The 12,326-nt window shown below is 46.8% G+C and overlaps 6 protein-coding genes across 6 annotated transcripts; 3 read left to right on the top strand and 3 right to left on the bottom strand.

The window, feature by feature from the left end:
• Positions 1 to 115: 115 nt before the first annotated feature.
• BGW36DRAFT_409548 (uncharacterized protein) lies at positions 116 to 1,273 on the top strand. The gene has a single exon (XM_046219111.1). It carries the CDS (start codon positions 369 to 371, stop codon positions 1,101 to 1,103), a length of 735 nt encoding a protein of 244 aa, XP_046069626.1. The 5' UTR covers positions 116 to 368; the 3' UTR covers positions 1,104 to 1,273.
• On the top strand, positions 1,274 to 3,234 carry BGW36DRAFT_384036 (uncharacterized protein). Its single transcript, XM_046216748.1, has 5 exons — positions 1,274 to 1,374; positions 1,435 to 1,981; positions 2,031 to 2,685; positions 2,741 to 2,958; positions 3,013 to 3,234. Exons 2-5 carry the CDS (start codon positions 1,654 to 1,656, stop codon positions 3,084 to 3,086), a joined length of 1,275 nt encoding a protein of 424 aa, XP_046069625.1. The 5' UTR covers positions 1,274 to 1,374; positions 1,435 to 1,653; the 3' UTR covers positions 3,087 to 3,234.
• A 76-nt stretch (positions 3,235 to 3,310) lies between these two features.
• BGW36DRAFT_384034 (putative mitochondrial chaperone bcs1) lies at positions 3,311 to 5,557 on the top strand. Its single transcript, XM_046216747.1, has one exon. It carries the CDS (start codon positions 3,619 to 3,621, stop codon positions 5,236 to 5,238), a length of 1,620 nt encoding a protein of 539 aa, XP_046069624.1. The 5' UTR covers positions 3,311 to 3,618; the 3' UTR covers positions 5,239 to 5,557.
• A 46-nt stretch (positions 5,558 to 5,603) lies between these two features.
• On the bottom strand, positions 5,604 to 6,665 carry BGW36DRAFT_409545 (uncharacterized protein; the record flags this gene model as incomplete). The annotated part of the gene is made up of 2 exons (XM_046219110.1): positions 6,053 to 6,665; positions 5,604 to 6,004 (listed from the first exon to the last, which is right to left on the bottom strand). The coding sequence occupies exons 1-2, from the start codon at positions 6,552 to 6,554 to the stop codon at positions 5,604 to 5,606; spliced, it is 903 nt and encodes a 300-aa protein (XP_046069623.1). The 5' UTR covers positions 6,555 to 6,665.
• A 3,203-nt stretch (positions 6,666 to 9,868) lies between these two features.
• On the bottom strand, positions 9,869 to 10,393 carry BGW36DRAFT_213203 (uncharacterized protein). Its single transcript, XM_046209950.1, has 2 exons — positions 10,312 to 10,393; positions 9,869 to 10,259 (listed from the first exon to the last, which is right to left on the bottom strand). The coding sequence occupies exon 2, from the start codon at positions 10,209 to 10,211 to the stop codon at positions 9,945 to 9,947; it is 267 nt and encodes an 88-aa protein (XP_046069622.1). The 5' UTR covers positions 10,212 to 10,259; positions 10,312 to 10,393; the 3' UTR covers positions 9,869 to 9,944.
• On the bottom strand, positions 10,354 to 11,907 carry BGW36DRAFT_213197 (glycosyl hydrolase). Its single transcript, XM_046209949.1, has 4 exons — positions 10,910 to 11,907; positions 10,660 to 10,847; positions 10,574 to 10,602; positions 10,354 to 10,516 (listed from the first exon to the last, which is right to left on the bottom strand). Exons 1-4 carry the CDS (start codon positions 11,692 to 11,694, stop codon positions 10,445 to 10,447), a joined length of 1,074 nt encoding a protein of 357 aa, XP_046069621.1. The 5' UTR covers positions 11,695 to 11,907; the 3' UTR covers positions 10,354 to 10,444.
• Positions 11,908 to 12,326: the final 419 nt, after the last annotated feature.

Here is a 12,326-nt window from a genome sequence, read left to right as displayed (position 1 = left end):
CAAGGCAAGGCCAGACATGCCAGCTTTCACTTGTGGTTAAGACTAAGCGAGTGGGCCCCGGCCAATGGGGACGCCCGACCAGCCGCAGCCATCGTCAGGGGGGAGGTGTCTCCCTCTTCCCTCTTCCTGTGGCAATATTTAATTCAGGATGCAGTGATGCTGTCTAGGGCCCAGAGCAGCGGGTTGCTTTCCAATATCCAATCTGAGAGAACTCTGTTATGAAGCTGCGATCAACGCCGAGTCGACCATACGCCTCTGTTGCGATGCCTCTGCCCCGCATTCTCCCTTGCCTCCGCTGTGGTCTCCGCGCCCATCACCAGAGAAGGCTGGTTTCCTCGAGAGAACATCGAGCGATCCGCTGAGCGAGCATGGGAAAGAGACCGTTAGTGGGAGATCTCTTCGCCCGCTCTTCTGGCCAGCCGTCCCCCGACGCCGACCGTCCCAGACCCGGTCCTCCTCCACGCAGGAAGAGCTCAGTTTCATCACCACGCGATGATATCGGTGGCAGGAATCGGCCAAAGACTCGGCGAGCCGAATCAACGGCTAGGAATGCGTCCTCAGACAACATCCTGGCGCAGGACCCTGGATATGATGCTGATGTCGAAGTCGTCCGACCTTATGCTATTGAAGAACCGGATGACGATGCTGATCAGACTTCAACATCAGCGCCTACTCAACCTGCTACGCCGAAGCTACTAGACACGACCGAATACTGGCAGAGGGAGCTAGTGAATTCTCTACGTGGTCTTTATTGCGATTCGGATAGCAACGACACCTTTCCACTATCGAGGCAGAAGCGAGGCAGGAAGAGGAAACCCGATGTGTCGATGAGCTCTTCACAGAACATTCGAACTATACCAGATGTGAGGGATCAGGATATTGATCTTGATGCGGAAGGATCCATTTCCAGTCCCCCAAAGAGGCCGCGGAGGAAAAGCACCAAGACTGGGGATGACATCAAAATGGAATATGCTGCAGCCCCTAATAGCCGCGATTTAAGCCCAGAACCCAGCTCTGCGATACTATCACACAGTGGTCGTGAATCTGCGCCGCAAATCAATTCACCAGGCGACGCAATGACGGACCGGATGGATCTAGACTAATAGGACCATCTGTGATACATCACGTTGTTTTCCCTTACCGAGAGTGCTAACCTCTTTGACGTCATCATGACTTTCTTTACTTGAAATGCCCCATACCAGAAGGTGTCCAGTTGTGTAGAATGAACTGTGCCCATCGGAAGAGACTATATATCGTGGCTAGACACCGTCGTAGAAATACGACAACATGTCGACCCCAGCCGATCCTTGGGACCAACATCAAATAGCTCAGCTTACAGAGCCAAATATTACCCTTTCTGCATTATATCAATTGGTCTGTAGTAATCTTTCTCTGCTAAACAGTAACTAGACTCTAAGCCACCGCTTATATAAGGCCAGACGGAGCGCTTCCTTCCCAGTGGTTGTGACGTCACACTCTTCTCATCCATAGTGAACAGCGCTCTCCCTCTGCCCGCAAACACGTCAATTGATCGTTGCCGACATACTCGCTGTAATTCTCGTATGAACCAATATCGTTATGCGAAATCGAATGATATGATACTCACCATTTTTAGGAATTCGTTTCATCGATCGGCTATTCTACTATATCGCAATGCCGGTCCGGACATCTTCGCGCCAGGCAGCTGTCAAGGCCAACCAAGCTTTCACCCACGGACTGGCGGGTTCTAAGCGCAAATCATCAGCTGACAAGGGCCCTCTTCCCAAGAAGGGTAAGAAGGAAGAGAAAGTTAAAGAAGGAACGGTGTACGAAAAGCCATCCGTAACCGAGGAGCTTCCCGAGAAAAATCCATCTGAAGCATGGTCAGATGAGCAAGTCACAGTGAACAAACAGCCGACAGAAGCGCCTCCTCAGAAGGCCGAGGAACAACTTACAGATGGAGTCGGGAAGGAAGAAGAGAAACCAAAAGAGGCTGCGATTGGTATGATATTTCCTGGTAATTGAGATGCGTGTGATCTGATTGTTTCTAGTCCAAGAAGATGAGCAAGTACCGGGAGAACAAAAAGAGGAAGAGCAACACCCATCTGTGCCAAAGGAAGCTGGTGCAGCTGTAAAGGAGCACCAGGAAAGAGAGAGCATTGTGCCTTCCACCGTTCTTGAAAAGGGGATTATATACTTCCTTTTTCGGCCCCGAGTCAATGTGGAGGACCCTCAGAACATGAGTGAAGTCGCTCGCAGTTTCTTCGTTCTACGTCCAACACCCAAGGGCGCAAAAATCGAGGATGGGCCGATTGGCGAGGCTGATAACTGCCGCCTGATGATGTTGCCGAAAAAGAAGTATCCGACCTCGGGTAGAGAACGGGATATGGGTTTCGTCGAGAAAGCCAAGGTCTCACTGAAAACAATTCGAGAGAAACTTATGGCGTCAGAAACCTACCAAACTCAAACACAAGGAGAACGAACAACCCCGGAGGCACGGCCGTATGCCGAGGGTGTTTATGCAATCGTCAAAGAGGGCCGAAATTCTCACCTGGTCTATATACTGACTATTCCAGAGTATATCGGTGACGTTCAAAACGACTTTGGTCTATTTAACAGTGGCAGCTTTGTTTTCCAGGTCAAAAATCCAAAATTCCCGGGTCCGCCCAGTGCGCAGCTGCCAAAGACACCTGAGTATCCAGAAGAGTATGGGTCTTTACCTAGTTTCCTGTTACATAAGCTAACACATGTTGGATGATAGGATCATGTCAAAATTCCGTGATCTTCGATGGGTTCCTGTAGAACCGGAATTCTTAGATTACCCTAATGCCCAGTTCCTTATGATTGGATCAGCTCAGAATAACCTTGGCAGAGCTGGAGAAATTCAAGCTGCAAGTGACAAGGAGGGCAAGGAAACTCCGGCTGAAGAACTAAGTAAATTTGAGAGTGAGAACGAGGAGCGGGTTGAGTCACTCGCTGGTGAGTTTCCATTACATTACTTAGTCTGGAGATTACTGAAGAGACTACATATAGGCGACCATACCATATTCAATGACTTGGGAATTGACGCTAAAAAGCATGCCAATCTGCCAAAGACTTGGGAGTAGATGTATTTCAGACATTCGATAATTTGTGATAACGTTGAACGGTGTATAGTGGTGCAAGGAAAAGTGTAAATTCATCCAAAATAATATTTAGTGTTGATGTCTTTCTATTACGCTATTTAATTCCCTAGGAGAAGTAAACCACCGAAGCATAATAATTAGTATAACAATCAACCATTACTATTAGTATCGGTAAATATACATTAATTAATATTGATAATTAGTGTGTCTGTTGAAGGGTGAGGCCCCCGATGAGTAAGTATACTACATAGGTACCGCGCCACACTAGCATTGCAGTAGTGCAACACATTCGCCACTTTCAACTAGGCAACGAACCTCAGCAAACATGACTGATGCAGTTTAGTCACTATTGACGTGTCTGCCTTGTTGAAGCATTATATAAGCCCTATGGCGACAAAAAATCAAGAGACAAGGCACTAGGATTCATGTTGCGCCATCTCTAGCCGTGAAAAATCTTCTCATCAACAGCCGGCTTACAGACCACAAATCTGTACTGCAAACGAGAGATCCAGTCATGTCTTCTCTCCCACTACCGCGAGAAGCTACAAAACTACTGAAACCAGCCTATCTACATATCTTCAGCCTTGTACAGAATACCGTCGACCTCGACCCTCTTACGCTGGTGAACATTGGCATTTTCTTAGCGGGGTTATTTACTTTTCTGCGGTATATTTTTACCCGCGTGATTGTGTTATGGACGACAGTACGAATCAACGACGATGACCCGCTTTATGGATATTTGATGCGATGGATGGCAGATCATCAGTTCATGAATCGTCAGTTTCGAAGCGTCAAGGCTGTCAGCTCCTCGAGAAGTTCGTGGGAGGATGAAGAGGAGGCGCTAAAGTCGATGATTGGGATTGGTGGGGACAAGGAACTGTCTGAGCCAGACCCCAATAATTTGATCAGCTATCGATCCATCGTCGGTCGTACCCCTGTCAGTCTTCAGCCGTTCCAGGGAACCCATGTGTTCCGTCGCCACGGGAGTTGGCTGCTTTTCCAGCATAAAGTGCATCAAGGCAATGAGCTAGTACAACTGCCCAAAGAGAGGGGTTATCTTCAGCTCAAATGTCTCGGCTCCTCATTCGTGCCGGTCCAGTGTCTGTTGGAGGAAGCACAGCTTTACAATCTCGAAAGAACAAAGACGACTACAACTATTCATAGAGCTATTGCAAACGTGCGCGATCATGTCCGTTGGACGCAGTTTAGCAGCAGGCCATCTCGCGATATATCAACTGTAATTTTCGATAAAAAAGCAAAGCATGAGCTGCTGAAAGATATCAATGAATATTTACACCCACATACAAGACGATGGTATTCCAACCACGGAATCCCATATCGACGAGGCTATTTATTTTCTGGTGCACCAGGCACTGGAAAGACGAGCTTGACATCAGCATTGGCGGGCATATTTGGACTAGATATCTACGTTCTTAGTTTACTAGACCCGAACATGAACGAATCCCAACTCATGCGGCTCATGTCAGAGGTACCGTCGCGATGTATTGTGCTGCTAGAAGACGTCGATGCTGCAGGACTCAACCGCCGGGAAAGCGAGCCGAGAACAAGACAAACTCGAAGGAACAAGGGTGATCAGTCAGCCGAAGCAGATGTAGTCAATATGATCCAAGGATCTACGGGAGCAAGCTTGAATAACAGCGCTAATTCTGCAGCCACGTCTGTCTCGCTCTCGGGCCTGCTCAATGCAATTGATGGTGTATCGTCGCAGGAAGGACGCATTCTCATCATGACAACGAATTCTCCCGAATCATTGGACAAGGCTCTAGTTCGGCCCGGACGAGTCGACATGCATATCCGTTTTGAGCTACCCTCGCGTGAAGAAATGCAGGAATTGTTCCTATCAATGTACAGAGAGGACATACCCGCATTGACTAGAGCTGTTGAGAAGAGCCAGCAGAGAGAGAAATATCCAGACCTAGACACCCTCGCAGAGAAATTCGCTACTGCTATTCCAGAAAAACAACTTAGCCTTGCCACGTTGCAAGGCTTTCTTCTGCAATTTAAGAAGAATCCAACGGAGGCATGCGAGACGGCTGCCAAATGGGCTGAACAAACCATCAAGAGAATTGCCGAGGAGGATGAACAGCGAGAAGCGATGAAGGAGCGTTCGTAATTACCATTCTCTGCCCGAAGATACCCGGAGAAGACCTTTACAGACAAAGATATTATTATAAAATAGTTAAGCGTGTCAAGTGACGATTGATAATGAATATAACCCAAAAGTCTTTGTAACGTTCATCAAATCGGCATTGGAATAAAGCACAAGTCTTCATTTTGTTTTATCTGTTTATAAACTGAAATAATTATATATTAAGTACATTCGATTTATTAGAAGTTGATATCAAAAAAAGTGCTCTGGAAGAGAGAATGAGTTGCACCTCTCTCGAAACTTGACAGACCAGACACTGATAGGCATGAAATGAAAAAGAAAATCAACTCGTATACAAAAAGTTATCCTATAAATTCACACTTTCTCATTTAGAGAAGGGCGAAAGCTCCGAGAGCAGCAACCACAAGGCCGGCAGCGGGCTGCTGGTTGGCCGAGGCGGCACCGGTGAAGAGAGGAGCGGCAGCAGTAGGCTTGGACGAGCCAGCAGGAGCTGGGGCTTCAGAATGAGGAGCCGGGGCAGCAGGTGCTGGAGCAGCCGGAGCAGCCGGAGCAGCTGGAGCTGGAGCGCCAGAGGCCGGGGCCGGGGCCGGAGCTGGGGCTGGTGCTGGTGCTGGTGCTGGTGCTGGAGCCGGAGCTGGAGCTGGAGCAGGCTGGACTGGGATAGTAGAGCCAGTAGGAACAACAGTGACAATAGTGCGAGTGACGGTGTTGGTCAGAGTCACTGGCACAGTGATGGTAGAGGTACCGGAAGTGGTGACCGTAGAGGTGACTATTCAATGTAAGTAATCATTATTGAAATTTCAGGTATTGTACTTACCAGGACACTCAGTAGTAGTGACTGTCAAGGTCGTTTCGCAAAAACCAGGAGGAATGGACTTGGTCTGCGGAGGTGGCACAACAGGAGTAGTTTGGGACTTGGGCGGAGGGCTTGGATGAGGTGGGGTGTAGGTTGGCACCGTGTGAGGTGGAGGTGGAGGTGGAGGAGTGTAGGTGTGAGGCGGAGGAGTGTAGGTATGAGGCGGAGGAGGAGGAGGAGGAGGAGAAGGGTAGGAGTGAGGTGGTGGTGGTGGTGGTGGAGGAGGAGGCGCAGAGGAATGCGGCGGAGGAGCATAAGTCGACACCGGAGGAGGAGGAGGGGCGTAAGTTGACACCGGAGGGGGTGGAGGAGGAGGAGGAGCATAAGTCGACACCGGAGGAGGGGGTGCCTCGTAAGCTCCAGGAGTCTTACCTCCCTCGGTGTTCTGGTCACCTCGCTGCTCTATGACACCAGCAAAAGCTGGGCCAGCAAGCATCAAAAGTGCAAGGCCTGCGTTAACCATGTTGACGTCTTGCTCTAGGTTTGACGAAAAACGAATGTGTCAGAGGATATAGCGATTGACTATCCTAGCGAGAGACTGTTAGAGTTAAAACCTTTGCCAATTGTCCAGGACAAGAGCATGATTTATATAGTAATTCAAAGGGAAATAATTTTGAAGATCTGGGCTGCGTGGGTAACATCCGAAGATGATAATGACATGTCTATCAGGAGAGCAGCTACTGTCAATAGACGCAAACGGGGAAAATCGCAGATGCTCCACTCATAAAAGAGGCAAAGTAGTATCGTAACACGGATCATTCGGAAATTGAGTTGGGGTTTTGGTGTGGAACTGATTTTAAAAAAAAGGTCATCAGGTACTGGAATCAATCCGATAGGCCGTATATTGTGCATAGGTACAATGATACAGGCCGTTTAAGGAAGTTTTTCATGCGAGCAACATATATGGCGTCACTCGAGATTCCTCATTTGTGACAAGATATCCCGAGTGTCTCCAGACATACTATGTCGCTGCCTTCTTGTTGTTTCCGGAATAGGAAACCGTTGCCACATGTCACCTAGCTACTAGCATCGGCCGAATCAGGCAGGCTGGGAGCAGCATTATGGCTCCAATATCGTCACTTGCTATCTTAAAATCTCATACAATTAGTTAAATGGAATGCCTTAGTCTTCGTCATGCAAGGCTATCCACATAATAAAATACTTCAAGAGTCTTTGGCCAAGCTCCAAAAGGCAGAAACTCATTTTTTCTTGGGACAATTCCCAACTACTAATAAATGAAAACTGTATCAAATGGATGGCGTTTATGAAAGGTCAGTTCAGTGTTCGCCGGTTAGCTGTAACTGTTTACTGGTGGTAAGGTGGATGTAATGCCCGGACAGACGGAGAAATAGATCAAAAGCTTTTGAATGTAACCATAATTGGCTAAATATGCCTAAATAAAAGCAGAAATGATGTCCCTTTTTTCGATGAATGCGTCACGACTTGGAAATCACTTTACCATGTTAGAAAATTGATCCAAGAAATGGCGCTTCAGCCTTAACGCACAGACACATTTTACACAGAAAATGGAAGATATGCAATAATCATGGTGGCTGGATTGGATCTAGAATTACATATGCAGGTGAGTGGCATTCTGCAAGCAGGCCCTAGCAGGCAGTCGTAGATAATGTTGCCATGCTTTTCGGAAATTTCAACATAACCACAGTCATCTGGTAGATCTCCCGTCCTCTTAAAGTTTATATAAAAGTTAATATTGCTCTGAGTCGTAGATAATATAAAAATTATTGGACATTGACGTTAGGATAACTACATCAAGTATAATTGCATTGGGGACGGGGTGTAGCAAAGTTGTTGCCGTACATTATCGCTTGAGAAACTGCCGCGGCAATAACCGATGGACATAGGTGACGGATGCAGGGAAGTTTGCGATGCACTTTGAGTCTGTGACATCATGAGCTGTTAGTGTCTTTAGATGCTAGAATTTAGTAGGTTAGCTGTCAAGTTGACTGGTCGACTTGCCTGGCCCCTGGTAGCTGAGACCAATCGCATGTCACGGAACATAGCTCTGGAATGTGGAGATCATGTAGCATTTAAAGGTAGCAATAGTAGCTGTACTACTGCATGTGGATGCTTCTTGGAATGCTGACTCAAGACAGTCTACCCTAATATGGCTCTGGAATACGCAGTACCTACGGAGAGACCCAGTGGTAAGTAGTACGAAGCAATCAGTGCCTGCGAGAATTCATGATTTAAGGAACCATGACTCGACAAGTTGAAATTATATACGTGTTAGAATGCTCAACTACGTAAATAGCCGGGAAGCCCACATTTCTGAGGCATAAAGAACGCTTTCGACATTTCCGTTTTCGGCCACGGCGAAGGGCCTAAGGCGCTAACCTAGGATGGAAAATTTTTGAATTGAAGATGTGACCAAAGAAAGAAGGATTGGATTTCTATCAAGAAGTATGGATATTTGCATCGTTTCAAAATGGTCATGAAATATGATCTATACGATTCCTGACAATTAATATCATTGGTCTAATGTATTACATGGAGGTTCTCATTCAAGTCGCATTCTTAATGCATTCACCTACATATTCTACTTGCAGAAATTACATATACTCACATTTCTCTCTCCTAAAAAATAACGACCCATGCATACGTAGAGATACTATTTAACAATGCCATCCTCCATCAATACTCAGCGTCTGCCCTATAGTAAACGATGACGCGTCGCTCAATAGAAACAGCACACTATTAGCAATCTCATCCCGAGTTCCGAGTCTGCACATAGCAATGCCCGAGAGATCAAGCGTCCCCCCTTGAATCCCAATTGCCTTATCTGGAAATGGTGTTTAAATTGAGCCCCTAGGCGTACGTAAACATCCACGAATTTATTGGAGAAGAGGCTTTAATAGTGATGCACTTACGGAGCTACAGCATTAACCCTAATCCCCGGTGCTATCTCCTTAGCCACGCTCCTTGTCAATCCCGTAACTGCGTGCTTGTTAGCCGAATATGTCGCATGCAAGGGGGAGCCCTCTAGCCCCAGCACGCTTGACGCGTTCACGATACTTCCTTTTCCTGCGGTTGATTTGATCGCTTTCAGTTCAGCACGCAATCAATTCTTCACTCCATATACATTCACTTTCATGATCACATCAGATTCATCATCGTCCTGCTCGATCAAAGACTGCGTACCGTGGTGGTTGTCAATAACACCGGCCATGTTAGCCCGCGCCATCCAGACGGCCGAAGCTGGCGATGGTATCTTGTATCTAGGCATCGACAGACTTTGGGTCGGTTACGTTTACTTGCTTAATCAGAATTTCTCGCTTCTATCAAGTACTGCATGGACAGCTTTAAGAGCTTCGATGTCGATGTCCGCGAGCGATGTTTTTGCGCCCGGTGAGTCGAGTAGCTTGGCTATACATAGGCCTACGCCTGCGCAGCCTACGCCGGTAATCGCGTAGACTTTATCGGCAAAGTATTGACTTTCCATCTTTTCGTACCTTTGCTTTAATTATTCCCTTGGTGAGACGTACCATTGACTGTTTCTTCCACGTCACTGAAGATAATAGAATATAATGAAGGATGCGGGAACGCCGATTCCTCGAGGGGTCGATAGCATCGAGTCTAGTTGGTTAAAGGCCTTCATCATGGACTCATTTATGCTTTGGGGGGGGGGTACGGATAATACTTCACCTAGATTACAGATGTCGGCTACAAATTGCCGATAATGACTCCTCGCCTTGTGATATATGGTCTTGTTAATTAAATCATCTTTCGGTCTGATGGGGGTCAACAGAAAAAGGAAGAATTAGGTATACAGTATATTTGTATAAAATACAATATGAATACATGAAAACATAGTATTAGAAAAATTCCAGCATCAAACCACCAGAATGTAAGAGTTAAAGTCTTTGTTGGTGAACGAAGGGTATACTTCGAAAGAAATGAGAAATAAAGGAAGGCAATTGAAAGTAAGAAATAGGAAATATCGGCATAGAAGTCGAGGGGCAGAACAATAGATACGTTGAAAGAAAATGAAAAGTCGTATCGTATACGCTGCAAAAGTCCTTGCGACGAGCGACAACCAAGCCAAAATGAATGAATGAAGACAAATGCAAGGGGATTTTATCCAGCCCAGCAAGCCCATCCCATCTCTATAGGAATATCTTCAAAAGAGTCCATAAACCCCATGTAACTATCGCCAGATTAGATGATGGCTCGGGAACATGCCTCGATAGTAAACTTACAAATGGAAAGATACAAATGCTGCGAAGAAATATCTCCCGCAGCATTTGTATGGCTTAATTGCACATTATTTTCTTCCCTGAAACAGTGACTTCAGCTTCATTTACAGGCAACCTGGAAAAGGCGGTGACGCGGTCACCCCGACGTCGTGGTGACGACAGGCCAACCGCCTTCATAATCTAGATAATTATATCCAAGAAAGGCATCCTATATTTATGAGCAAACATATATTTCAAAAAAGGAAAAAAGAGTCAAGATACTCACGTCGTTCGCCAGGCCTATACTTTGATTCACTAGGTTTTGTCAGCACTGGAAAGTAGACAATGAAACAGTAGGTATGAGATACTTACAGTAGTGATAGTACAGCACGTCTCGTCCCCAGTAGTTGGTCAATACACCACTGCTTCCTGGTGCATAGACTTGGCCGTTACTATTTGAGCCATAGACGACCTCTCCACCGCCATTCAGAAGATCAGTGTTGTTCTTGTCCAGGTACGGCCCGGTCACCGATGAGGAGCGCCCAACACGAATAGAGTATCTACCAAAAGAGAAATCAGTGTGTACTTCGTAATACATTTAAAGATCAAATGTCTGCCTTACTCTTGGCCAGCCGGAGGTAAGTTATTAATGTCAAGTCCACAGCAGAACCCTTTGCTAAACCAAAGATAGTAATATGGCGCTTTATAACTGATCCATGACGCTTCCTCTGGTCGTTCGCTATCACTCTGCGATGTAGGTGTGGTCAAGGAAAGATGTTTTGCATTTGGTTGCTGTGGATTCTGGACCGATAAGAGATCGGCTGTCAATGGAACTTGCCATATATCAGTCCAGTAGCTACCAAATGTCAAATATGCCTGGCCACCAATAACCTCAACTATCACACTCGGATCGATTGCATTGGAGACAGTGTAAGGAGAGATATTCGAGTACTGGCCGCTGACAGTATTGATCAATGCACCGTGATCGGTCCACGAGCCAGGCGCAAGAGTAGCAGAAGTAGCGACACCAATAGAGCTATTTCGCGAACCAATGGTCGATACGCTGTAAAAGCAATAGAATTCGTTGTTGTGCTGAATTACTGTCGGAGCCCAGGGATCATAACGGTTGCCTTTGTCAATGACACTGGGCTTCCCATCCAGAACCTCTCCTACAGATGTCCACGGTCCACTGAGGTCAGATGCCTTGCTGTACGCAATACCCGACCCAGTCTGAAAGAGGTAATACTCATTGTTGTAGTGGATAATGTTGGGGTCTCGAGCTCTATGGTTGCCCTGGTTTGTGATTGGGTAAGCACTGCTGGCAGCAGATGTTGACGGAATTTGGACAGCTGCAGTCAATGCCAGGGGAATCAATCCCAGTGCTGTTGCAAGGGTTGGTAGGAGCATCTTAGACAGATAGCGTGAGTAAGATATCAATTGATGTTTTGTTTTACTTGGGCAAGAAATTGAAAGCAAAAGCGATATAATTGGACTGCTCCAACCGCTCCGGACAGGAAATGAGAGAAAGAAAATTAAAAGGAATGAAGCTGCGAGTACATCGCAAATCCGACAATCTACATGGCTGATACAAGCCTTTCTATACCATCCCCCCGCCTCAGCGCGGCGCAGGTTCGTCTCCTCGGCAGCTCGGTCCGCAGGCTTGAAAGCCGGTCGAGGAGAGCAGAGTCAGGAGACAAGGACATGACTTCAGGCAAGGCATATCCGATCTAGCGGAGATCTGCCAAGTATCTTGCGTAGCCAGTGCAACTGCCGGCAATCGGTGGATCAGAAGACCTTTTTTAATGCCGCGTGATGTGCGAACTGATCCGCCTGGTTTGAGTGTATGATCGTCCGGTGTGAACCTAATCTCATCCCTTGAAAACAGAAAAGTGGAGAGCAACAGGGTTAGGCGTCGCGGTGAATAAACGAAAAATCATAATAATACAAATCTGCCCGCCTGGATGCAATGCACCATTTACCTCGCTGCGTAAACACTGGATGATCACGTCAACTTGCAGCGCGCTGTAGACTGATTGGCG

This window comes from Talaromyces proteolyticus (genome assembly GCF_021365285.1).
Source record: "Talaromyces proteolyticus strain PMI_201 chromosome Unknown BGW36scaffold_9, whole genome shotgun sequence".
NCBI lineage: Eukaryota > Fungi > Ascomycota > Eurotiomycetes > Eurotiales > Trichocomaceae > Talaromyces > Talaromyces proteolyticus.
Note: the sequence above shows the minus strand (reverse complement) of the source record. Positions and strands in the feature narration are given on the sequence as shown.